Source organism: Lagopus muta, chromosome 9 (assembly GCF_023343835.1).
Source record: "Lagopus muta isolate bLagMut1 chromosome 9, bLagMut1 primary, whole genome shotgun sequence".
In the NCBI taxonomy this organism is placed as follows: Eukaryota; Metazoa; Chordata; class Aves; order Galliformes; family Phasianidae; genus Lagopus; species Lagopus muta.
The window spans coordinates 19750774-19778600 of record NC_064441.1 but is presented as its reverse complement, the minus strand read 5'-3'; the positions used below and the strand labels follow the sequence as shown (position 1 = coordinate 19778600).

The 27827-nt window shown below is 45.4% G+C and overlaps 1 protein-coding gene across 2 annotated transcripts; it reads right to left on the bottom strand.

Annotated features, from left to right (window-relative positions):
* Positions 1 to 27453, bottom strand: CLDN18 (claudin 18). Of its 2 annotated transcripts, XM_048954811.1 has the most exons (7): positions 27375 to 27453; positions 26801 to 26951; positions 14407 to 14731; positions 3401 to 3565; positions 3048 to 3153; positions 2616 to 2726; positions 1 to 1946 (listed from the first exon to the last, which is right to left on the bottom strand). In XM_048954811.1, the coding sequence occupies exons 3-7, from the start codon at positions 14624 to 14626 to the stop codon at positions 1769 to 1771; spliced, it is 780 nt and encodes a 259-aa protein (XP_048810768.1). In that variant the 5' UTR covers positions 14627 to 14731; positions 26801 to 26951; positions 27375 to 27453; the 3' UTR covers positions 1 to 1768. The 2 variants fall into 2 exon arrangements, with proteins under 2 accessions (XP_048810768.1, XP_048810770.1); XM_048954813.1 differs by lacking the exons at positions 14407 to 14731; positions 26801 to 26951; positions 27375 to 27453 and adding an exon at positions 7250 to 7491.
* Between the last annotated feature and the right edge of the window lie 374 nt (positions 27454 to 27827).

Below are 27827 nucleotides of genomic sequence, written 5' to 3'. Positions count from 1 at the left end.
CCAGCATGCAAATAAAAGGCAAAAAAAAAAGCTAAGTCTATAATGTGAAAAAGGGAAAAATCCACTTAAAAGAGTAAGTATTTTTAATGAGGACAGGATTTACGTCTGCACAACTGAATCGGTCTCCTTTCAAAACATATCCATAAAACAAATGCTCTGCTCTGAATAGGAGTCAACACCAACACCAGCAGAGGCAGTTATTTACCCAGGTAGCAGCAAGGACCAGAGTCCTGCTGGGGTTCTGTTGTAGCCAGGACCTCCTTGTTGGGTAGAAGCTCTTTCCATCTCTCTCCACAGTCATGCTGCCCATGTCACTCCCTCCCCCTCTTGCTGAGCTGCTTGAGATTCAGACTCCCCTCCTCCTGGATCTGTGCTGAAGATGACTCCGTGCAGTGATGGAGAGCTGATGGGTATGGACTGTGCTCACCAGGAGTAATGGTGTTGAGCAGGACAGCCCACTATGCTGTCCCACAAGCCACAGGAGATGCTTGCTGGAGAGGGAGACCTAGCAGAGGTCATACTCTGGGGGAATGGTCAGCTCTATCTGTGATGCATTCAGAATGTGAACAACCCAAATCAAATCTGCCAGCAAATCCTGGCAACTTACTGTTGTTACAAGTGGGACAAGAGCAGAAGTTGCAGAAGTCTATCAAAAAGGCTACTTTTGAGGATTCAGACACCTGTTTTTCCCTAACTTATCTCTCAGTGCCCTTTGCTCCAAGATGTTTTCCTAGAGCTCTGGTCTCTCTTCCTCTGACCCCTTCCAATAAACATCCCCTCTTGCAGGTTGGCTAGAAGAGGCAGCCTCTCACTAAGGACTTAATCTTCACATCATTTGGAGAAGAATTAACACAAGAAAGATGTTAGTGCAGAGTTTCACATCTAATGCTCCCTGGGATTCCTGCTCAATTGTAACTCTAATTAATTCTAAATGAGAAATTCTCCTGGTTTCATTAATGATGACATCTGCAGGAACTCTGGTCACACACAGAGGTTTTCAGCTATTGTATCCAATATCTAGCATAGGAATAACAATGGATTATATATATTCCCCAATGAGATCAGAAGAAATAAATACACTTTGGTATCACGGGAAACAGCAAATGTCTAAGTAAAATAAATCAGATTAAATATCACAGCAGATCAGCACTGTAGTACCACCAGCAAAATAAAGGTGAGTCTGACTAGAAACACTGCCAGAGAGGAAAATGCCATGGCTGCTGGTTCTGCATGCATTGGCTGTAGCCAAAGGAACACAGCTGAGTTTTCTTACAATACACAACAAAATAATACATAAGACTCCCATAACGTAATTTCTGCTTTTCATAATGCGTGTGATTCAGCTTCCTGATTTCTTAAGGCTTTTTTGTATGCAACATCATTATGTACTTTTTAGCCACAGGCATCCAAGTGACTGTGTTTGGACTACAGACTCTATCAGGGTCATCAGTAATGAGAATTTAAACCTATTAGCAGAAATAGTAGATGACACAAGGCAGAATCCTGGTCCTGACTGCCAGAGTTTATATGCAAAACATGAGGAAACAGTTGTATTCCAAGAACAGAAAAAAGACATTACTTTTGTTACAGGTCTCCTCACGATGGCTATGCCAACAGGCAGAAGAATAAAAGGGTACCATTTTTGAGGAGGGGAAAAACAATAGAAAACAAAATCCTATTTACAGTCTGCCTTATTTGCGTATACTTTTTGTGTCTAAAGTGAAAAACGTTCTATAAAACGCAGCACATCTCAAGCTTAGGAAGTCTACTAGACGTAGTCGTATTTTGAAGGGTACGAGCGTCCTGCATCCTCGCTCCGAGGAGCTTCTTCATACCCTGGACCCTTCCTAGTCTTCGTGTCAGGCTCGTACCCTGAGCCAGCTTTATACGGTCCTGTTCTGTAGGAGATGTTCCGTCCTGACGCGTTGTAAGACACTGCCTTGTAACTGAAAGACAGGAAAGATGGCATTAGCCACTGGAGGCCCTCTGACTACCCAGTATTGCACCTTCTGTCCCCATTTGCTGATGGATTTCAGGCAACTTCATAGTGTGTCATCACTCAGTGCCCAGAGCCAACCGTCCATGGATGGTTGGACTGGATGATCTTGTAGGTCCTTTCCAACCTTGTGATTCTATGATTCTATGACGTGCTGTAAGGCTCTCTTTCATATGTTCTCATAAACTTATATTTTCTTGAGTAAATCCTCATCTGAGTGAATGACTTACTGCCAACTGTGCAGGTGTCCAAAGCCCTGCATGAAGTAAATCATAGCTCAGCTGATGCAGTCTTTACTTTATGGTGATCTGTTACACCATCTGCAATCAAAGCTGCAGTTAGTAGGGCCAACTTGGCCAGCACATTACAAATATTAGAATGGTTTATTGGATGTTAAGGGCTATCTCTCCTACTCTCTTTTTGTTTTCAAGTCATGCAGTTAAGGAAGAGAAATGGCCACTTGTGTCCCATTACATAAAGCAAGCAGATGTATCATCACAATAACATTTGTAATGAGAGCATTATGCCTAGACCTGTCTTATGATGTGATGGCCGCCTGCTATCCTGACATCCAAGGCTTCACATAGCACCTCCCTGTATCCACCACAGCCAGACTTACCGGGATTCTTCTGGAATCATTCCTTTGCAAGCAAGGCACATCATGATTCCTCCTACGAGGGCCAAGCCGCCCGCCACCCAGCCAACAAAGAGGGCTGAGCCAAAGGTGTACCTACAAAACAGCAATGTATCTGATTAGTGCTGTGACAGTGCTCCAGGCTATTTCTTCTGAAATACACTGAAAATTCTCTCTCTTCTTCTGGCCCTGCAGAAGTTCCCAAGAACACAATCCCACCTGCAGAGTGATCCTTCATGGGATCCCCAATCCCTCCTTGAGCTGCATAATTGCAGACATCCCAGTCACTTTTCTTGGACAAGTTACCCTTATCTTGAATGCAGAGGCTCATCGAACCTTCCATGTCCTGGGACCAGACTAAGCAGCACCCAGTGTTTGTTCTTCCTTTGGCTCATCCTGAGCTAGATGAGCACCTACCTATTCTGGACATTCTGCATTCCCTGGTACATGTTGGTTGTGGACATCCAGAAGTTTGTGACCAGCATGTTTGCAAACACAGACACTCCAGTGATGGCACACAGACCTGGGGTTGAACAGAAAGGTGGTCTGAGACTCACATAGCACACAACTTGGTTCTTTGAGATGCACAGCATGTTTGTATTTCTACACAATTTCTACACTTTCACATTCCAGAAGTAAGAATAAAACTTTACACTACAAAATTCCAACTCATAGCAGCAGAAGGGCATGTAACCAGGGAGGCGTGAAGCCTTGCTCAGTCCTCAATTTCAGGCACTATATTTTGTGTATGGAAGACACAACTCACTCACCAGCAATAATAAACATGATGCCAGAGGTCAGAGTCATATTGGCTTTTGCAGAATCCTCCATGGTGCCAATTCGGATGCACTTCATAGCAAAAATGCACACAAAGAGGCCAAGGATGCCCAGGACAATGCCCACGATCATAAGGGCCCTCACAGCCTGAAACATTGCTGCAAAACAAATCAACGAGAGCCATGATGAACAAGTGAAGTGAGAGTCGTTGGAGACTGGGAGGCTTTTAAAGACTATTTTTAAATAAAAATAAAAATGTTAAAGGAATAAAAATCGCATTAACATCTGGCTTGCTGAAAGCTAAGTCTATCCCATGGAAAATAGGCCTTTTATTTAAAGTTATCTTAAGATCATAGAATCATTAGAGTTGGATGACTTAAAAGCCATCTAGTCCAGCTCCCCTGCAATGAACAGGGACACCTACATCAGGTGCTCAGAGCCCCAACAGCCTGACCTTGGGTGTCTCCAGGGTTGGGGCATCCACCTCCCCTCTGAGTAACCTTTGTCAGTGCCTCACCACCCTTATTGTAAAAGTCTTCTTCTTTACGTCCAATCTGAACCTCCCCTCTTTTAGTTTGAAACCGTTTTTCCCTTGTCCTATCATAACAGAGCCCTGCTAAAGTGATGCTGACATTCCTGTTAATTCTCGGTGTGAGAATGGATATTTAACATTGCAGAATTATATCAGGCCCTTTGTTTAAACACTGAAGGAGCCTCAAACCGTATTGTTGGGAAAGTCACAAGTTTCTCCCTGCATTTCAAAGTGGAATAGAAACCTTATTGTTTTAATATGTAAGGATTTGGTTTTTTTGCCTGTTGCTGTATTGAAGTGCATCTCTGCTGCACCTGTAACGTATGTCACACTATTGCTGTATTGTTGCTTAGTTGACCCTTCTTAAAAAGCAGGAACTGTTTCATAACTGAACTGACTGAGAAAGCACATTTTCCCCAAGCAGTGAAGAGCTTCACCCAGCTCTCTGGGGTATTTTCAACTACCCTGTAAAGTAGAGATCCAGGTTTTCCTCCTTCACAATAAAATAGATGGTGCAAGAGAAGAAAAAAATCACCCTGAGAAACACTGCATGTAGATCAAGGGATAGCTACAATGCTTTAGCTATCACCCCTTTTACTGGGCTGGACAGGAGGACAGCAGTACCCAGGTGTACCATATCACATTCCCCAGCTGGAGCAGAAGAGCAGGGAGCAGACTATTGGCCTTATAAAAGGATGGAGAAGGGAAACATTTATAAACTCTATCCAGGATGGCAAGGTGGGCGCTGCAGTGCCTCCCTGCTTATGGAGGAGCCTGAGTAAAACCATGCTTGTGCCAAAATGAATGGAGAACCAACCACTAACTGGAACTACATTACTTTTTCCCATCTAGCAGTCCCACTGGGGCTGCTGCTCTTATGACTCAATTTGCCCTTATCTGCTGATAACGAGTGCTAACGAGCCTGGGGTTTTCAATCTCCCATTCATCAGCCCCCAGGTGTGAGCTCACTAGTTATTATTCATTGGAGAACAAGAAGCTGGCGGATATGCCTTATCAGCCCTCAAAAGGTATTCGTGTAGCACCTGATGCAGAACAGAAAGCTGTAAAGAGAAGAAAATCACAATACTCGTTTGTCTTTACAGTCTCTTAAAGTTCTCTCCAATTGCTTTGGTTTCAGGACAGCCGGTAGAAGCTGATAAAGCACAATAGACACAATGGATCCTGATGGAAGGTCATTGTAGCTCTCAGGATCTGTCCCTAAGACAGTCTTATGCTCCTGGGGTGTTTCCAACAGACCTTATGGTCTCTACCTACCATCACTACGGCAGTCTGAACCCTTAAAGAGGAGGTGATCTTAAGCCAAGACCTCACAGATATCATGGGCTCCCAACAGAGATGTTCCCAGTGCTTTGAGTGTGCCTGGAAGGTCAGAATGGGCAGGTCAAGCACATCCTGCAGAGACAGGACTTCTGGAGCACCAGAGACCAAGTGTGTTGGATTGCAATTGAAAATGGGCAATCTGCTGATGTAAAAAGGAAGGAGAGAGGGACACAGCAGGGGCACAAGTCAGTGCAAAGCAATTGGTAGTGTCTCCTCAATGTAAGACGACAGTTCCACAAGGCTGATGTGTACATCATCTCTGCTGAAGGGATGGGAAGGAAAAGAGGGTGCTCTCAACTCTGCTGTGGCATTAAAACCCCTTCACCTGAATCATGGGACCAAAAGTGAGGGCCTTTCATAATGAGAGCACAGTAATTTCAAGTGGATTCTGGCAGCCATCAGAAGTCCTCCAAGCAGAGCTGCTTTCAAAGGGCAGTGACCTCCGATAGAAGGAAGGAGTGGAAGGGCTCAGACAAACAAAATAAGAGTCTAAGGAAAAAATTTGCACCAGGAGCACGAGTTAACATACTGCCTTATAGTCAGAACCAAGCAAATGACCTGCCCCTCTTTACATATGTATTTTGCATGAGATGGAACAACTGTGCACAATGCCTGGGCAAATATGATTGCTTATTTTTGCACACTCAATTTCCACACAAAGAGAAAGCATGCATAGAAAATAGTATCAACCCAAGCCTGCTGACTGAAGTAAATGTGCAATTTGGAATATATGTTTTTCAGTCCCAAGTGGGAATGGAGAGCTGTCTCTTCTCCCAGTGTTGTTGTGAGTAGGAGAGGTGAAAAGCACTTTAAGATCAACAGAACTAACATCACCGATCACTAATGCAGAACACAAAGACAGAAAAGTAAGTTTATGACTGGTTCAATGGGATATTGAAACTCAGGGCAAAAATGAGATTTTTAAGTTAACCAAATTCAACCTGAGCCATTCCTTATTTGTGTTTTAAGGTTCTCATCAACTAAATAGACGCAGAAAGATAATAAAAGAAATAGCTCTATTGCACAATAGGAAATGCCTGTGACCATCATACACATTTCCTTATTGCTGTAGAACTTAAAAAAAAAAAAGAAAAGAAAAAAGAAAACTAGAATATGGACAACCACCTTCAGTGCCCTGGTCTTCAACAAAACAATTGAGCAGGGCTGCCATGAGGATATGGGGCTGAGAGCCTGCACTGTGTTTTCTTTTACACCACTCAGTAGATGCAAAAGGCCTACATAAAACGGTGCTTACTTGCACCAAGAGTGAAAACCACTCTCAGATCTGCATTCATTGCTCGCTGGCAGGGTGCAGGTGCAGTAGGTCATGGGAAGGCATGGCAAACCAAGCTGGCTGCTGCCATGGCAGAAGACCAGCTCAGGAGCACAGGATACCCTCAAGGGCAGTGGGATAGGAAAACAGCTCCTTTTTTACATGACACTGTGGAAATAGGAAGCAACACAGAAAGTAGTACCCTTCTACAACCTACTACTGCAACCACTATAAAAGTCAATGTAAAATCTGAACACACCTCTCCGCTCCTTGCCCTTCCTCCTCTACCCAGAGGCAGATTTCTTCTGTGATTTTGTTATTAAAAAAAATACTTCAGTTGGTTTTGGTGGAACACATTATTCTGACAACAACACAAGAACTGCACACAGCCGCTTTCCTTCTGCTTCAATTCAAGGGGACAGAAATATCCACAGGTCTAAGTATCTTTACATCAACCAAGCCATCTTTACATCAAGCCAAACCCCATGGCACTCATCCAGAGATCACCTACACACACTCTGAGCTGTAACCTGCACAGAGCAAAGCTATTATTTCAGTAGCAAATACTCCCATATTTTTATGCTTCTACACTGAGTAGCCCAGAAATTTTATTCCTTGCAAAGTGCTTTAAGGTAGCTGTTCTATTTGTGGGTGCAGAACAGCTCCTGGGTTCAACCTGGTGCATTTTTGCCCTACCTGGCAGCCCAAGAATGGTGAAATACGGCCGGCATTCTGTAAAGCCAGAGCTCTGCCGCACGCAGCTCCTCCACAGTCCCTGATATTGGAAGACGGCCGTCACCGGGTTGTCGTACAAGTCCTGCGTGCTCCACATATCCATGGCAGTGGACATGATGCACCCTACAACACCCAGCGACGAGACAAGGAACCCCATCACTTGGCAGAGGGTCGTGGACATGGCGTCTCCCCCGGTGAGAGGAGTGAGACAGCCCCAGCGAAGCCGAAGACCTAATGGGAGCACCGAGGTCCTCCTGCCCGCACCGCCAGAAGTGCAGCAGCCCTTATCAGATGCTTTCCATTGAGCGGTGTGTTTGCTTAAAGTGTTTTTGCAAGATAGTCCAGTTTCACTCTCACAGAGTCGGTTTGTGCTGGCAGGGCCTGAGATAGGAGACTTTGTCCTTTAGAAGTGCTTGTCCTTCCCTGGCTAAGCAGCCACGCTCGGTCAAGTGTTGGGAAATGCACTTGGAGCATGAGCTGTGCCCCACCAAAACCCTCCAATGCCTCTTGGGCTCTTGCTGAGTGCTTGGAATGGTGTGAGCACACCGAGAGGGGAAGAGGAAAGGAGAGCACTGCTGGGAGAGCTCAGCTCCCATAGCCCTGGCTGCCTCCTTCTTGGCTCTCTGCTTTGGCAGTAGAGTGGTAAATTTGCCATTGGGACGAGATAGGGACTGCTCTATGGCTTATTATCCATGCACAGTGGTAGATAGGGACATTGGCAGTGAGCTCAGTTGGGAGGACATGGGGTTACTGGCTTGATCCAGGGGACAGAGATGTCGTTGCTCCTTGCAGCCTCTGTGAGCATCACTGGGGTCACCTCAAGTGCTGCCCACGACACTCAGTCAAGAACCCCAAGCGACCCAGCAAAGCTCCTGCATTCATCTCCTCTCATCCATGTCCTCAGCACTCATCACTCAACCCCATTGAAATCCATATGGGGAAAAGATGAAGGAAGAATACAGGGAAGGTGCTTGTTTACATAACCTAGAGCAGTAGTCCTGGAAAATGGGGCAGGGGATGGAAGAACTAGAAAATGACTCTCTTTTCACACAGTGGAGAAGTGCTGGGCTCATGGCTCTAGTACGTCTCCATAGTAATAGTGAGATATCAGACTCCAAGGTATCAGTGGAGCGCAGTGAGGTACAAAGACCCTTCAAACTTCACATTCATCCCTTCTGATCCAAAACTCTGCTCTGAGAGATTTACTTCAGCCCCAGCCTAGAAACACATTTCTCCTTTATCCGGGTCTACAGCACACCATGCCATAGACACCATCAATGCAACTGCCTGAGTATGGAGCTGAATGAAAGCCTCAAGGAAGGGAGAAGAAGCTGATTTCTGTGGATAGCTGAGCTATGCTAAAGTAATTACACCTTGGCTATTGCTTCTGCCTTCTGGAGAATGATGACCAAAAGACTTCTTTTGCTTTCGGGAACATGCAGAGGGCTGGACAGCAGACAGGGATGCTCTCTCTGGAAGCTCCTCCTGTAGCAGCCAAAACTCAATTCACATCCCACACAGAGCTCTAAATCACAGCCACTAAAGCTCTCTTGGGTCAGAAAAAAGATGTCATTTCTCCCAGAAATCTTATTTGAATTTAGTAATTTCTACTGAATTCAGCAAATTTATATCAGGGGAAGAGCTTCATCCATCATGCCTAAAGGTCAGAAGTTACCAGCAAAAATGATAGCAGGAATGAAAAAATGTAGAAATGAGCACTCAAGAACCAGGGATGGTAGGAGATGCTCTTTCTCATCAAAGGAGAGGGCACGTTCAAAGACACACCTTGTATGGATTAACTCATTACAAAAAATCAGGCTGGGAGCAGCTGGAAGCCAGAAGGACGATGTGGGCTAAAATAAGCAGTGTAGCCAACTCACCACCCCAGCTTGTGGCAGGTGGGGATGGGAAGGAGATGCCCTTTCATCCTGCTGTCCCCATTCCTGAGAATCAATCTAAAGGGACTGTGAACCCATTCCCTCTGCTCCCCAGCAGGTCTGAAGGATTTCTCTTCTCCTTCGTGTCCCAGGATATGCCTTCATCTTTCCACCTCGAGCCCACATTGCTATTTTTCCATGCTTCAAACCATGTCCCAAGGACTAACGTTCCTCTTGGGCATAACTCCTGCCCTCAAGGTTGTTGTCAACCTGCAGCATTTGTATACAACAGCTTTTAGGGCTTCAGGGAAAAAAAAAAAAAGGCCTGAAGGGCTGGTCACAGCTAAAGATAACCTTTGGATGGGGCGAAAAAAAGTGGGGGAAATGCAAAGGAACCAATAATATTTCCAAGACATTTTTCCCAAGGAAAGCTCCAGTTCCTTGGTGGAATGGCCTTCCTGCACACCACGTCCCTGTGTTTGCTTTGCCGGGAGGGGAGCAACCACTCCTTCCTCTGACCCTTTCTGCTGGTTTCAGCTGCGTGCAGCTGGAGTGGCATTTTGAGCCAACAAGAAAATTCTCTCCTTCTCCCCACTGTTACACATCCCCAGGCCCCATCTCCCACCCCACACAGTCCATCACATTGTCCCTATTTGTGTCCTCTCCTCGGGGTCTGCCCCCAGACAGTGCTGGCTCACTAACCTTCCCTTGGGGATGCAGTTTTCTCCAGCAGATGGGGGAATGCTATTTCTCATCATCATCATCACCACCACGCAGGGCCTTCAAAATTACTTGGAACAGAGGAGCACCACAGGACTATCCCCAATAGCCTCTAGTTGTGCAAAAATGCCTGGATGAACCCCATCTGCCTCTGATTTTGAGGGCCCAAATTGAATCATGGCTCTGAAGAGTTCTAACCAGAACAGGATTATGCGTTTTCTCTCAGATTCTTGCATGTTCTCCCTCAGAAAATGGAGCTGAGCAAGCGCCTTCGGTAACAAAGGTTGTGCTGCAGCCTTGAGCTGAGTAACAAATGAATGCCCAGCCACGCTCAACACTCCAGACGCTGCTGTGTTTGAAGGATTTTTGCTTTTTGGAGAGGTTTCTATTTGCTCATTGCTAAGCGTATTGCCTAAGTTGCTATCCAGCCAGCCCAATGTTAGCTGCTTGCCATTTCTCATGCTCTGATTAACACTGTGCTCCTAAAGACCAGGGACACAATGCTCTCACAAGCACTTTCCTTAGTGGTTATTTGTAGCAAAATTATGGACAAAAAAGCCATAAACCTGTTTTCCTGGCTTATTTTCCCCAAATGCAATGTGCTTGTTTCTGAGCCATTCGTGACAGGAGAAAAATTCCCTTTGCGAGAAACTCATAGTGCCATTTTCCATTTTCCAGCACCCAGCCCAATGACAGGTGATAACTGGAACAAGGTGCTCAGAAAAGTTATGGTTGTCCCATCCCTGAAGGTGCTCAAGGCCAGGTTGGATGGGGCTCTGGACAGCCCGACCTGGTGGAGGGCAGCCAGCCCATGGCAGGGGTTGGAATTCAAGGGGCTTTAATTTTCCTTCAAACCTAAGCCATTCTGTAATTCTATAAGCTGATGGTTTTATCTGAACTGTTGGCTCAGTGCACAGCCTGAAGAATGGTTAGGTGACAGGAAGCTGTAGAGCATGTCTCAGTGTCTTTACCACAAGCTGATATACACCTCCAGCCACTCTCAATAGATGTCTATAGCCAGTGGTTGAAAGGTGAAAGACTCAGAGCATGGACCTCCTTAAGGTCATAGAAGCACAGAATATCCTAATTTGGAAGGGACTCACAAGGATAGTGGAATCCAACTCCTGGCTCCACACAGCACCACCCAAAATCCAGGCCATATTTCTGAGAGTATGAGCTATTTTTCAGTTTCCAGCAAGTTGGCTTAATGCTTGGATCAGAGGGCTGACTGCATAGTAATGATGAGCAGTGTCTGAGGAAGGGACACGATGGAGAGAACTTCGCTTGCAAAGACCAAGCTTCCCATCAAGAAATTAGAAACGTGTTTTTTTCCCCCACTCGGAATGTGGGGACGCTCACAGAAGGATACCAAACTAGGAAAAGGAAGGCTACTTTTTGACCACTCCCCTCTTCAGCTCATTCTTGCTTTATCTACCCAGGCGTCAGCCCTGGATTATCTCAAAAGTGTTCACTGGGCCCATTGCAACTCCTGAATGTTATCACTGCCTCTCCCCTAAAAATCACCTACAGCTCATATTTACTTTAAAATTTGCAAATATAGCTCACACCCTGCCAGTCAGTTCCAGCTTGTTCAGAATGAAACAAAGAAAACCCACCCTTTTCTTTCTGTCCTGCCACTTTTCTGGTGACCACAGCCTCCAAAAGTACGTGACCCACCTGTCTATGGCAGAAGGGCTGACTGGCCTTCCTGAAAATCAACGAGGAAAGGGGACACCTAAACTTCTCTGTGTGTGAAGCTGGTTAGGATGGTTGCTAGCAGATATTTCAAAAAGTGGAGATAAGCCAATTGGGCTGAAGAATTTAAAGCAGCAAGTAGAGCTTTGGAGGGACTTTGCCATGGCCGTTGACAGTGGAGAACTGTGACACAGCAATTAGCAGTCCCCATCCAAACGACTGTCCAGCAGAAAGCAATCTCCAAAGAATGAAAAAAACATAGAGCAAAGTTTTTGCGAGGGCTATGTCACAAAATGTGTGTTGATTGCGTACATTCTAAGAGAAAACCTTATCAAAATGTCATTAATTGGAAACAAATCCAAGACACAAAAAGCCCCTTGATAGCATAGAGTTTATAACAAGTCCAAATGAACTTTGAAAGGATGCAGAAATCCCAACATGAAAGCATACATGGTCACAGAGTTACCAGCTACAGAAGTTTAATGGGGCGCTCTCGAACTCAAAGATTGCTTTTGGAAAAACTAAAATAGTCTTATTTTTTAAGTCAACAGCCATTTGTTCCAGAGCCAAGAGATATCCTGGGAGGTCAGAAGGGGCTTTGCCTCAAGAACAAAACGCCCTTTCAGAAATGGCCAAACAGCTCTAGCTGAATAGGTCTGGAAAAAAGAGACTGGGGCAGACGAGAGGGATATTACTGACCAGATTGCTGTTGCTTAATAGACCTGTAAGCAACTGAATAAAACTCTTCTTTTTGCAGAAAATGTGACTTCCGCAATTGGTGAAATAATCAGCTTCACCCGCTACCACGATTTCCCTATGACTTCATGTTCGAATTCACATCATGTCCTCCAGACAACCACAGTAAGGACTGCCCACACACCAAAGCAGGCAGCAAAAATAAATAAATAAATAAATAAAAGCAAAATCAGAACAAACAGGCTTAGATCTCAAGCGACATATTTCACCAGAGACTGACTGTTTATAGCCAAGCAGCAAAGGCAAAGAGCCATCATGTACCCGTGTTATTTCTCATTTTCATCTATTCTCTTGATTTTTCCTCAATCTATTTGAAATTAAAATTCCCCAACTAAATTGAAGATGGATGACGGGCAAGGCAAGTTTAATCTTTGCTATGGGAGGGAGGGATGGAAAAAAAAGAATTCTTCAGAAACCAAAACTTCGTCGATGTACTCAGGTCACCTCGTTGCTCTGCTGGAGTCCTATTATTTTTATTCACTCCAGCACTATTGTTCCCAATATAAATTGCCATTGTCAGAATAATAAATAGGGGTTTATAATGGAAATGCTGACAAACCATTAACTATGGTGAGGTTAGCAAGGGGCGTTTAATGGAGATCAAGGTACAGCATGGTTAAAATAAACAACTTGACAATCCTCTTAAATAATTTCTCAGCAAATTTGATCTTTAGCATCATTTTTTGTCCCCGTCTGGCTGGGATACAGCTGTCCTTTGCTGGTGGAGAGAGGGACGAGGTGCCCATAAGAGCAGATGAATGCAGGGGATGGAGCCCAGCAGCATAGAGCTTATTTTTGCACCAGCTTCTCCAGAGACTGGCGGTGTCAGGTGATATATAACAGGAGGGGAAAGGGGGGAGAACATAGAGTGACTTCAGAAAAAAGAGCTAGCTCTGCTTATTAAAAAGAAAGAGAAAAAACCACCTCATTTTGTAGGGCAGTGCAGCCAGCAGTGGTTGCAGAAACCAGTTCATTGGGACAAAAGCCCATAAATATTTACATACTACACACTGGTGAGGAAAGCAAGAATAATTCCCCACCAGCACTGAAGGTTTTTACTGCAACTTCAGGATCTCACCCACCATTGTATTTGAAATTTGTTCTTTATTCACTGGGTTTTTAAAATTCCTTCCCGTCAGTGACTACAACAAACCCAGCACATTCCATGCAGTGATTTACCCAGTAGCTCTGTGGACTCTACAAGCAAACAGTTCAATGGAAATCCCAACATTTAGGAAAATATTTGGGAGGAGCAGAGCCCTTGGCACCTGAAGGTCCTGAGCATCCATGCAGGTGATTCCAGGCAGGAATTGGTTGGGAAGAAGGATCCAGAGATGGATTATGTGGTGATGTCTGGTTAGACATCATATGAACAAAGCCATTTTTGTGCACGGTGCTTGTTCCTACTTTGGAAATACAATTTTGTAGATCTTCTGCAGGATCTGCTGACATAACTGGCTTCTTCCCTTCATTCTTAACATGTCAAAGCACAGAGCAGGTGGATAGAACAGCCCAAGCGCCCCTTTCTTTGCTGTACTGAGGTGAGAAGGAAATCCTGACAGTCCTGTCATAACCTAACTGCTCATGGTCCTGGATTCTCTGGGCACAAATGGGATGAGAATGATACCCACAGAATGAAAATCTGTAACTAAAGAAGAATCAGTGAGAAATCCAACCTGGTGGTGTTAGCCCACACAGGAAGACAGTGAGTTAAATTGTGATACAGCTCTTTGAGAAGGGCATTCTCCAGTCCCAAGGACATTAGTGTTTCTGGTGGGAAGCTGTGTGCACTGCTCATCTGGATGTGAGTGCTATCCAAGTCAGCCCCAGTGCATTGCCCCAACACCTAAACTGCAGTGAGCTGTAAAAAGCCTTCCTAAAACCCAGCCTGGCCACGGGAGTTGAGGTGCCTCCAAAGGACCTGTCTTCCAAACAGAGCCATCAACCCAAGTCCCTTTAGGCTGAAACCTGGGATCCCCTCTCTGCTCTGAATATCGCCCATCACTCAACCACCACAGCAACAGACAACCATGATGTGAGGCAGATGTTCTCTGCACAAACAAATCCTACCTGGCAGCCCCAGGATGGTGAAGTAACCGCGGCACTCAGTGAAGCCGGAGCTCTCGCGGACACACGTGCGCCACAGGCCCTGGTAGTTGAACACCGCCGTCACCGGGTTGTTGTACAGGTCCTGGGTGCTCCACTGATCCATGCATGTCGATGCAATGATTCCTCCTACTCCTAAGGCTGATACCACGAAGCCCATGGACTGGCATATGGTGACAGACATGGTGCTGGTTGCTCGCTAGGCAGGTCCTCAGTGCGCGCAAGCCTCCACAAGCTGGCTCTGGGGCAGGCAGCCAGGGCAGAAGGGACTTTTAGCTGGAGGCACAGCCTACGTCACGGATGGGAGTCAGGAGAGGCCTGGCCTGCACCGTACAAACCTACCCTTTCCCTTTATCTGTTTCGGTGAGATAACTTCCCTCACCCGGTACCAAGGGCTGCTGGTTGCACACGGTGTGAATGCCTCACTCTCTGTTTACCTTCTACATTGAAACAGAGGTGCAGACAGCATGGTCAGATGAGGACCGGCAGGTCCCTTTGACACAGTCAGAGAGGACCTTCTGCAGAAACGCTTGCATGCCCCAGAAGGCCAGGTGCACAGACACTTCAGTTAGATGCCATAGATACAGAACCCTAATCCTCTTCTGGCAGGGATGATGCTTCCAAATCAAGTAGGGAAGCGTTTATTAGCATGCCTTCATCTGGGGGATGTTTGCAAATACATGTCGGACAAAGCTCTCAACTGAGCTCTATGTGGCTGAGGAGCACAGTGGCCAGGACTATGCTCAGCATGGCTGGAGATGTGCCACCTCACTACACAAATCAGACCTGCTCCCAGGTACCTGTACCCCCTGTAGCATTGCCCAGCATGGCCATGGGCCTGACTACGACCTCCTGCTCCACCAAAAGCTTTAAGCAAAGGGTAGTTTGTAAAAGAGGGTAGTGTATCACAAAAGGCAAATGTTCACATGGAGCTCAGTGAGTGGTGAAGTCAAGCTGGGTCCCAGAGAAGGGCAGCAGCAAGCGAAGAGTGAATGGCATGAACTTGCATGCTGCTGTAAGAGGAACAGAAAGGGTTCACTCTACTGCTTGACCATGCCTGACAACCAGTCTAAAGGAACAAAAAGATAGAACCAAAGGTGTGCCCTCATTCTTTAGTGCTTTCTCCCTCTCATACAAATCTGAATTTGGACCTGTCTAGATGGAAGAAGAATCAGGATAAAGCAGCTACGGCACTAGGTGTTGCTTTAAGGCAAAAGCATCTTGAAGATCTGTCCTAGAGACATGCTTTTTTGGGCAGTGTCTTTTTTGAACCTTTTGCTATATCCTTTCACTACTCACTTCCTAACCTTACCATGGGCACTGACTTGCAAGCTGCGGATCTTTCAGGAGAGCTGCTCTCAGCAAAGGAGTGGATGGACAAGCCCTGCCTTGGCAGTGCTAGGCTCACACAGGGCACCTGCAGGCTCTGGTAGAAGAAGTGGAGCTAAAAGGGACCTTGAAATGCCATCCAATCCATTCCCACACCCCACACAACATTACTTCCCATAAAGATCTGTCCTGCCTTTGGAGAGCATCCACACAGTAGATGTCATCTAGGATAATTTATCCCAGAATTTCAAACATCACTTTTATCCTAAGTCCTGGATTTTGTTCCACATTGTGCATGAAAGGCAGTACTGCAAACTAGACAGAGAAGATGTCTGTCTCATCAACAGTCCACTGGTTTTAACATTTTCTTGCTCTGCTTCCCTTGTTTTCACATTCATTTTCAAAATTGCCTCTCCTAGACCCTTTTTGGACATAGCAGTACCCAGCCCTGGTGACACACCTCAACTGCTGCGTGTCGTGGCTGTAGTTACTCTTGGTATCAGTCAACAGAGTTAATCACAGAAAGCTTTTCTGGTATCACATATCCAAATATAGAGCCTAAAACTGGAGCGCAAATACACTCAGTGTGTTTGTCACAACCGCATTTCCCGGCGACAGGAAAGGGCCCACGGCAGATGGAGATTGCTTTGAATAAATTGGATAAAAGCTAGATTCGCCTTGCATCTGACCTACCTGCGAGGCTGGAGAATGTGTACTGACAGAAAACCTGTATGTAGGCAAAGGGGTAGATGTTAGCTGAGCCTCCTTCCACCTGTTTCAATGCCTCTGCCACTTTAGGCAGCTGCAGGTGTGTGGGTAGCACCATTCACAAATAGAATGAGCAAAACCGCAAGCAGAAGGACAGTTTTATCTTCTGACCGTGATGAAATCTATTTCACCATGAGAATAGTGAAGGACTGAACTCCTTCAACCAACTTAAGCCTACTGACTTGATGTGAGAGTACCACTTCTTCTCCTGCTCAAAGCTCACCAGCACCTTTAACAGCTGTTTCTTGCTCTGAAGTGCCATCCACAACTCTCTCCCAGATCAGCAGCAGAATCCACCACCATTCTGGGCTCTTGCTGCTTCCCCACCCTTGCCCACCTTTCCCTGCACCTCTCATCTGAGTCCTTCCTCCTTGAATTCCCAGTACATCCTGCCTTACTTGGGTTTCCCATAAAATCCTATTTCTAGAAGGCATTTTTTTCCCCTAGTGAGGGCTGAGCCATTTTCCAGCAAACAGAGGGAGGAGGAGGCTTGGTATGAAAGGCAGCCACTTTCTATCACTTTAAGGGAGCAGAATCAAAATACCAGCAGAAAAAGAAAAACAAAAGGAAGGATGAAGGGTGGATTTTCTCCACTTTTTGTACTTCTCTTAACAGAAGAGACAGAAAAACCAAGCTTGCCCCAGTCTTTTCCCTGGGTCTGTTCAGATTTCAGCTATAAAATCACCAAGTTTATTTCTAAAAAATAGAAGGATGACTGTCTAAACCACTTCAGAATAGTTGTCACCTCCAGTATGAAAAATTGCAAGAGATAAAAATACCTCCATAAGGTCAAATATCTCCCAGCATCTCCTCTCCAGATAAAAAGATCAGCTCTAGAGCTGAACTCTGCAGAAGCACACCACTTGTAAATGTCTTTTGATGCTACAAAAGATATGAAAGCACAAAGATATGCCTGGGAATATTCATGTGCTTGTTGTGCACCACCAAAATTAAGTGGCTGTTTGATTTTCCCCTCACCTTACATCTCCAAATAGACCCAATCGTCCTGCACACTGGAGAACTGGTGGGACCAGAAGGTTACCCACGATTAAAATTGTTCTGGGCCTAAAGCTGCATCTAATTCTGGTACAGACTAAGTGGCACATTCCCTTCTCAGTCTGTTGTCTCCCATAGAATGGATACGCTGAGCTCAAAGAAGGTGTTCTTCCAAGGGCTTATGCTGGGACTGTCTCTCCAGTTAGCCCAAGTGTCCTCACCACCCTCAATGTCCAGGTGAAAAATAACACCCATTATAGAGCAGCATTTGTTCTTCTGACTGTGCCCACGGTAAGTTAGTCTGGCTACAGCCATCACTATTTGCCCTGAAGAAGGAGGATCCTGGATCCTGCCCAGAGCTAACGGCCCTCTCTCACCACCAGCATCTGCTCTCCATCTTTCAACTTCACAGTCCCACTGAATCTCCTTCCTCCAGCACGGCAGTCAAGATTTCTCCTGAATACAGGATTCGTCCCCGCCAAGGAGGACGCCTTGTCTGCTTAATTATTTTATTCATAAGTCAGCCGTAGCTTCAAAGACATCTCGGTGACCTATCTAAAGCTAAGTGAATCCCTCACCCCGGAGGAGACTCACTCTTCTTGATCCCCCTGGGGAGCTGAGGCTGGGTGGCAGAGGAGCTGCTGGGGAGCGATGTTCAGCCGGACAATGAGAAACACATTGACAAAGTGTTCACATTATTGGCTGATAGGTCTGCATCAGTCACTCATTCACAAGCACAAGGTCTAAATTGCAGAACCAATTAACGGCACTAATAGCCCTTGCCTGAATTAATCTTTGAGACAAAAGAGGAGAGAAGTGGAAGAGCTATTAGCAAATCAAGCTGTACCATCCCTGCTTTATTGCAGGAATCTAAGTGTCTGTATTTGGCTATTATGAACTGACTGCAATTACAGCCCTCATTTAAAATGATTAAGTGGTTATAATTATTTTTCAATTAAAACTTAGATCTTCCATTTATACAACATTGCAGGCTTCAATTAAAGTCCTTTTTCCTCTTTTTTTTTTTTTTTTTTTTTTTTTTTTTTTTTCTTTTTGGAGAAAAAAAGTACCACTGTGCCAAAAGAATCTTGCATCGTTTCTATCCACTAAGAGCCAAATAAGATGCTAATAATGCTTTTGTGTGCATCCCTCCTTTCTGGCCCTGCTGAACTACATGGCAAATGAGATTAACTACCAGAGACACCACTTGCAGTACCTGCAAGAAGTCAACAAATGAACTGGGAAAGAGGTATGGCCAAATAGAAATTAAGTGAACCATTTTCAGGGCTTTGCACACAATAGTATAACTATTATTTGGAAAGGGCTTGGGTTTGAGTTTGGGGACTAAGGGAAGACTCCATCCGTCCATATTTTTGCATGAAAAGAGCTTAGAAAAGCAGAATTGGAACTGCCACTGAAGGTGAGCTCGGGATGGGTTTCTTGAAAGCCTGATTTTAAAAAGTAGTCTGGGGAGATGGAAGGCAAACTTCCACATTTGCATTTTGCTAAGTAAAAGCTTTTCTGCTTTTCTTTTCAAGATGGCATTAATCTTTCTAACTTTACTTAAAGGAATTTAAATAGATTTAAAGGAGAAAAGGAAAGACAAAGGAAAGGATGGAAGAAAGAAGTTGAGGTGAAATGCATTGGTCCAGCCAAACATATCTCCCTATTATTTTTTAGTTGCACACCTCCAAAACTTGACTTTTCCATTTCCTTAGCTATATAAACACTCCACTGGTGTTACTTACCCATGACTTCTATGGCTAAGTGTTAGCAGGAGAGAAAGGCAGCCCACAGCAGAAGAGCCATGCCACACCAAAACATCACTCCTTGTGCCGCCTCCAACTGAGGACACCACAGCAACCTTCACCCCAAAGCACCAGGCACACCAGGAAATTTGATTTAGGCTGCTTTTTGCAAGAAGACAGGGAGGGATGGGTGGAGGGATCGTGACTCAGAGAAACAGGATAAGAAAGAGTTTGTAGCCCAGGAGGACAGAGGTACATCTCAGATGAGACCTCATTGCTCACTGCAACTCTCAGGAAGGAGACTGTGGCAAGGTGGGGGTTGGACTCTTCTGCCAGGTGACAGCAATGGGATAAGAGGTGATGGTCTCACATTAAGAGGTTAAGGTTGGGTATCAGAAAGCATTTGTTCTTATAAAGAGCAGTGAGGCACCAGCACAGGCTGCCCAGAAAGGTGGGGCAGTCACCTTCCCTGGTGATGTTCAAGAACCATGGAGATGTGGCACTGAGGGATGCGGTGAGATGAGTTGGGGTTAGACTTAGCGACCTCAGGGGTCTTTTTCAACTCCAGTGATTCTGTGAGTCTATGATTTTTGCTTTCCCCAACAGTCAGAGCAGCAGCAACTGCTTCACACTCTCAAGGTCTCCAGGTCGAGAACAACAGGGAACAAATCCCTTGCAGGCTCACCAGCTCCACCATCACATCTTCTGGTGCAGGGCCAGCCAAGATCAGCTCTCAAGAAGAGTGAACATCATGCCACATCCCATTCCCTATTCCCACAACAGAGAAACAATGCTTCAGCCTACCCACAAGAGGAGGAGGAGAGGCATGACAGACCCTTAGGAACAAAGCTGTCCGGTCCACTGCTGATGCTTCTTCTCTGTGTGTTTGGAGTTAGACTTAACTCAGCCCCCTGGAGGAAGATGAGATCTGTTTGGGACCCCAGACAGAGGCCTCTGCAGGCAAGAAAAGACAAGAAACAGGCTAGAGGTACAGCATCTTGTCTCACTGACACCAACAAATGCTAAGCACAGATGCAACCAAGTGTGCAGATAAGTACATTCCTGAACAGTGACATTCTCTTGAGCATTGCAGGGAGGATCTGGGTGCTGCCAGAAACAACAGACCTGGTTACTTTTCGTATCTTTGAGTTACAACAGAAACTTGTCACTGGGAAGTGATGTGAGCCAAGCTGTGCAGGTATTCTGGAATACAGGTGGGAGCATCCCTAGAGATGAGCTTCTACAAGCACATAGTGCCTTTTCATAACGCACTTGGCCATAAATCGATGCTCCAGCTGACAGCCAGCCTACATTTCCTTTCTTTCCCATGTTTGGGTCGATACACCTTTTCCCACCTTAAATAATTTGTTGAACAGATTTGTAGACAAATACAACACATACCACTTTTGTTATCTTCTCCATGGCACAGGAATTAGCCTTTCCTCTCACTGCATGAATCACACTCTCTAATCTCATATCATATTTGTTGCACAACTCCAACCTCCTCCAATGCATTTATCTTTGTAATTCAACATGAAGCCTTGACCTCGCGCTGACACGATCAGGTTGCATATTCTTCTACTTAAAAGCAAGGAAATGAAGAAACTGAGGTTAAAAGTAGGAGAAAGCTGTGATATCACATATGCACGCTGTGGCATCCACTCAGACCCTACAATCTTCAACTGAAGAGTGCTCCTTTAGGAGGTCACTGTGTTTGATGTGCATAAGGACTTCAGAAGTGATGACGCGTGCCCCTGCCCAAACAATCCAAGGCAATACAGCATGCTAAAGCCCGCTGCCTGCTTTTATTTCTGCACCAAAAATAATCCATGGCAAATCCATGATGATTTATTGCTAAAAGACTTTCTAACCTCAGCGATTCTGCAGCCCTGGTTCTATATATGGTTCTATAGTTTCTTCCCATTTTGAGACATCAGTTCTCACCAGCATGTGAGGAGGTCCCCTGGTGCAAGGGGATGAATTACTGGGATACAATCTGTGCATTTGCCAACCCCATCATCCTTACAGACAAGGACACCTACTCCACCAGAAGGAAGAGGCTGATTTCTAACATCTAAAGCCCAAACAGATGGTAAATTTCTGCTTCAGTTTTTGTGGCCAGAATCTAAAGGCTCAGATGCATCTTTCACAAACACCATTTCAAGGCTTTCTTCTCCAAACCTTTGTTTTCTTCTTATTGCTTTGACACCAACAGATTCCCTCCAGAAATGCAGGAATTGTGCTTGCAATTGATACAGCCTCAGCTTTCTCAAGACCCAAAGCCTGGCACTGAAGAGAACAATTGTGTCTGCCTCCTTTTTCTTTGCATAGACAGAATTTGCTTTGGCAGTGTTCCTCTGCATTGGTGGGCAGAAAGCATCTAGGACACTCTTCTAAATTGTCCTCATTTTAATTTGGTTTTTCTAACACTTCTTTCTTAATTCCAAGAAAGTCTTCACTAGCCAGATTGGAAGACCTCTTTCAAGGTGCCTTTCAGCCCTGTATTGCATTGCCTTGGATAGGGGAGAAAAAGAGAAAAGAAAAAAGAAAAAAAAGAAGTTTTCACTGATTTTGGGAGGAATGATAGAAAGAAAACAACATGTGAGGAATGAGGGTTGTTGTCTCCCTGCACAGCTCCAAGAAAGTCTACCCAGCACTGGGAGCAAACTCTCCTGCCATTGGGACTCACAAATTGTTTTTCACCTTTACAGCAAACTTCTTCAGCACCCAGGAGTTTGAGAGATGGATGTGCCACAAGGAGATTCTTGCAAGGGAGGAGAAGCAGCCTCCAGCTTATTACGGGATGTGCCTGCAGAGCCTTCACAATGTACATCAGTATTTTAAACTCACCAGCAAAATTCAGGTCTATCCATTGGCCTTACATGTATCTGGATAACAAAGTCACAGAGAAACATAGTTTCACTCAGAAAAACACTTTGTCTGCTTTTGTCTTCCTAGCATCCTTTGCTGCTGTCTATTGCTTTTCTCTCCCCCATCTCCCCTTATCTCACCTCATAAAGAAAAGGTACAGTTTTCTATCTGAATACTTTTTCCAAGCCAATATTTTTAGTAAATATTGCCTGAAAAGCAACAGAAATGGAGCTGGTGCATAGTTCTGGGATGCAGAGTACAGGTGCTCCCATTGCAGAGTTACAGGGTGCCTAATGAGTACAGGATGCTAAAATGCAAGAGAAGCTTTGCTAAAGTGTTGCATCAGCTGCCTGCTATGAAAGCAGCATCCTAACTCAAAGAAAGTGATAGAGATAAGACTGAAGTCTTATAGAGGGCTTGGAAAGGTGGTGAAGCCCTTGGGAAGGCTGGAAGTGTCCTGGCAGGGCAAAGATCACGCTCTCTTCCAAGTAACACTTCTCCTGTCTTCCTCCTCTTTGTTTGGCAAAACAGAGCAAAATTCCAGGTTCCCCACCCCTCAGCTTTTCCCATTCATAAATATAGCTTGTTTTTTTTAATCCTGCAGACTCTGAGCCTCCCTGTCCTTGCATCAACCTGAGAACATGTGGACCCTGCAAGCAGTGCTAGGATGAGACTGGCTTTAAACGTGTTGATACTGAACAACAGAGCAAACTTCTGTGCTGGGACCTGAATACACAGCAATTGATAATTTGTCAGAGTGGTTTTGTTGGGTTCTGAGAGAATCATTCAGGTTGGAAAAGACCCCTCAGATCCCCAAGTCCAACCCCAGCCCACCCCACCATGCCCACCTCCCTCAGTGCCACATCCCCACAGCTCTGAGCACCTCCAGGGATGGCGATTCCCCATCTCCCCGTGCAGCTGTGCAGCGCCTCACTGCTCTTTCCGGGAAGAAATGCTTCCTGATACCCAGCCTGAACCTCCCCAGGCACAACTTGGGGCCGTCCTCCTGCTTTGACGTCTGTATCGGTAAGGTTGTACCAGGCTCAGGCAAAGCAGCGCGCATCACAGCCACAGGATGGCAGCAGAAACTCATCGATGGTCCCCAGCCCCAGAGTTGGCCCGGATCCTCACCCTGCGGCAGTGACTTGCTCTGATATAGACAGTAAGTGGAATCGTGTCACAGTCTGCATGAATCTTCAGCACTTTCCCTCCATAGACCTGCTTTGAGGTTTCAAGGAGGGTGGTGGCACACACGTGTGTTCCATAGCATACACACATCCCTACGTAGGCTCTTTCATTCACTATGTCCCTTCCGACACAGACTAGCCAACACTTACATTCTCAGACTTGCTTTTCTAGCCCATTTCAGATGCAGTGTTGCTTTTCATCTTCCCTCCCTTTTATTGACATGTTGGGCCGTGCTGTCAATAGGACAGCCCCGAGCACACAAGTGGGCCTCTGCAAACCTGCTCATCAGAGCATCCTCCTGCTCCCCTGTCTGTCCATTCACCTGTTTTTCTCCCCCAGCTCTCATCTGAAAGAGACAGACCATCTTTGGGCCACAGCATTCTGTTGATGTCTGATCCACATCCACTGCTTTCCACGGGCTCTTATCTGCAAAGAGGGCTGTGTCTGAGCAGTGGGAAGGGGACTTGGCAAACCTCAGAGAATCAGTGCTAATGCCTCTATACACATCCTTCTACCTGCAATAACATGGCTGTATTTCCTGCTTTAAAAGGCAGATAACAGTTGATGCAAGAAGTCCATGTGAGTAGACAGTTTAGTAGCAGTAAGACCTGTCCTGTTAAATTCCCATGAGTTTGATGAGCCAGAACTGTCAGCAAACTTAACTTTGGCACATATGATCCCAGCATTTGGCACTTAGTTTTCAGGGTTTGCTCACAAAATCCTGGTAATTCAGATGTTATATCCAGAGCTGGCAATGCTTCCAGTCTCACTTTGCCAGTGCTATTTTAACCCACGTGGTTTATTTTTAAACCCTACTCTCCACTCACATGGGCAGCAGGACCCAGATGTCACACTGGCTTCTACTTTTTAGCAAGGTAGACAAACCTGGAGACAGCACTGGGTGAATCCAATGCCTGAGAGCAGCTGGGAGAACCATGATTAGAATGGGGTGGCATGAAAAAGTCTCCAAAGGAGGTGTGAAGGAGCAAAGGAAGGTGCAGCAAGTTGAGGAAGATGATATCCCAGCAGCTCATAGATGTCCCTGCAAAAGTCACAGCTTAAGAAGCACCTTTCATTTTAATAGTTCACTGCAGGTAATGTAAAAAAAAAAAAAAAAACAAGAAAACTTCCCCTTTTGCGTGGCTCTGGGACCATCTTACAACTTCAGCGTCCCAAGGATTATGGGAATTTGAATGGCTCTTTGCAGAGCTTATCTACAAAAGATGCCCATGGGACTTTTCAACATCATTCAATGGTGGGTTTATCACTTGCTGGCCTCCAGAACTCAGTGCAGGCTGAGGGGCAGGTAGCTAACATCTTCCAATGCTAATTCACATCTGTGTATCATGCTTCATCTTCATTCCTTTAGCACAAGGGATCTGATAGCCCCCTTCCTCCCATTTAGTATTACACATCTGTGAGCAAAGCTCCTCTGAGAAACCCTCCTGCAGCAAATCAGGCTTCTTCCTACACATAGGGATGAATGAGGGTGTGTATCATAGCCATAGGCATGATACCTTTTCCAAAGGTGTTGAATAGCCATTGAGCTGAAGGAGCAATGATGAAGGTAACTGGGATGCAGTAGAACTCTCCTTCACCCTCTGCAAGAAGAAATTCCTCAATATTTGATACCAGGGGGAAGAATAAGACACTGTGGCCACATCCCCCACCATTTCAAGACCCCTCTGGTGAGTCTACAACACCCCAGTGGCACAAAGTTGGTGGAGACAAGTCTGCCCACACTCACATCCATCGTCAGTCAGTACTTATCATCCATCAGAGCTGCTTCTACACCACTGTGAACTGGGATTTTGTTCAGCTCATCATCACAGAAGTCCACCCCCATGCAAATCTAGTTGAAGTCTTGTTTCTATTGAACCGGAGTCCATATCTCCCTTCAACCAACATTATCATCAACGGTAAGGCCTGGCACTGAAAGGATGCAGAGATTCAACTAACTATGCCACTGAGAAAAGTAGTCCTGTTGTGATCCCTTTGATTCGGCCCTGAGAAATCCCATCAAAAGATGTGCTAAATTGCTGGCTCATAGGAAAATAGAAGTCATTTTATCCAGGCTTTAGGGAAGATATATTTTCCCCTTCAATGCAGTATCTAGTGAATCCATAAGTTAATTGTGATGTTTTGTAGATGAATACGATATCATACCAGTATTTTTGCCACTGGTGAGTACTTTGAGCTTCTTTCACTTGAAGGATACAAAACCAAGCAACATTATATCATTACACAGTTACCAAGGTAACTAGAGAGAAAGATAACGCTGGCTGGGGTTGCACACTTTGTGATCTCACTTCATTAGCTCATTTCTTTACGTCAGCTTGCTTTTCTGGCTCCATTTCTCCTTTTGCTTCAAAACCCCACGAGAACAATGAATCCACTAAGGCACACATGAGAAAGGTGATACTGCCCAGTGGCTTCTTTGTAAGAGGCAGGAACAAATGTTTGTGGAAGCATTCTTCACTGTAATTTAGTTTTGAAAGATGCTCATTCACCCCAAAAGGGGAATGTGCAAGGGGAAAGTTTCTCATGAAGGAACCAAGGATGCAGCTTTCCTTTTGCCTTAGTGGCCCCAAACACTTATTCTTGCTCTCAGAAGACCTCCATGTCCAGAAGTTGAGACATGACATCTCTGTTCTCCCCATGCCAACTGTTAATTCACCCTGAGGTGATGCAGAAACAATGGTGAAGTGGTTGGGTTGTGATGTGAGCCATTTCTACTGCGATTTGCACTGACTTGGTACAGCATGAGACAAGGTGGGTGCTAAAAACCCACTCCAAAAGAAAACAAAACTAGGAATAGACCTGGCATGCAGAAGAGCACTGCATAAAGGTGCAGCAAAGACATGGATTGCTCCCTGAAGGAGTAATTAAGAAGCAGTTGGGAGCAGGAGCATATGGCTAGAGGATCAAGCACTTCAACCCATTTGGAATCAAAGTTCTTCACTGCCTTTTCTAGTGCATTTATAAGACAAAGTGGTAAGACAAGAGTTATGATCCATTCTTTTGCTTGTTAGTTTACAACTTCAGAATCTAGTGTATAGTATGGTAGATGATGGCAATTTACTTTCCAACAGATGTTATCCGATGATGCACACACACAAATCTTAATGACTAGTCTGTAAAGCTTGTGCCTAATCATGCTTACTCCAATCATTGTGGAAAGCAGAAATGAGAACAACCCCCAGAGCATATCACAGAATCACAGGATGGCTTGGGTTGGAAGGGGCATTATAAATCAAGTTCCAACTCCCTGCCATGGGCTGGGTGCCTCCAATAACTCAGTTTACCCAGGGCCCCGTCCCACCTGTCCTTGGCCACCTACAGAGATGGGGTATCCACAGTCCTCTGGGCAGCACTGCCAGTGAAAACCATAGAGTTTCTGTAGGGAAATCCATTGGTGCAGGGAAGCAATAGAAAGAAGCCCAGATGAGGATGCTCACCTGAAGACTCCAAGCCACCACCTGAGCTTCTAACCAAGTTCCCATGGATGGAAGAACAACTGGAGACTTTGTGCCTCTTCTAGAGCATAACGACTGGAGACCTGGGGCTTCAATCCTCCCAGTCACTAAGGCCAGCTTCACCTGAGCATCACTAAGGCACAGAAACAAAAACTGCTGCTGAGTACTGATGTCAGCTTTAAGGTAGGTGGTGATTTCAGAGATGTTACTTACATGAAGGTGCTCTCACACTGGGTTGCAGCATATCAAAGATTATCTTGTCTAGCTCTGTGCCCCTACCAGGTGTGCACTAATTACAAAATTTGATGCAGAAAATAATCAGATGCAAAAATCACATCCAAACTATTTCTTAATGCCATCTTTACAATCTCTCTAAGAATGTGAGACACACTGATAAACCCAGGCAACTCAAGCCACAAAGGACACAGACCATGGTTACTGTAATGCTACAAGGGGTTGGAAAGTACAGCAGTAATATCCAGGTAGCAAAGTCTTTATCCAAAGCAAATGAGAATGAGCCCAAATGCAGCAGAAATAAAGGAAAAATTCTGCATACCTTCAGAAGACCTCAGGAAGGCAGGGATCTCCAGCAAGAAACCCTTACCTCCACTGCCAACCCTTAAATGAGGTCTGGAAAGGGCTGGATCCTGTTCCACCCTTCCAGTCACTCAGGTACACTGGAAGCACCTGAGTTCCCCTGGGTTGGCCCTGCCTTCCACCAGGTGCTCAATCACTGCTTCAGGCTATAACTTAGCATTTCTGCTACAGTTACCTATCAGAAAAAGCCAAATGCACACTTTGCCTTTACACAGAGCGTGTGGCACCTCTGCCACCCCACCATATGTGGGGCAGGTGGGTGAAGCAGCACCGTGGGGACACTTACCCCCTGATAGCTCGCTAACATTTCAGGATCTAACCCATCCCATACACATATAGGGTGGACATGCGTCCTGTCTGTCCTCCTCTGCTCTGTGCTGATGCTTCCAGTGAATCTGTTTCCATTCCCTCC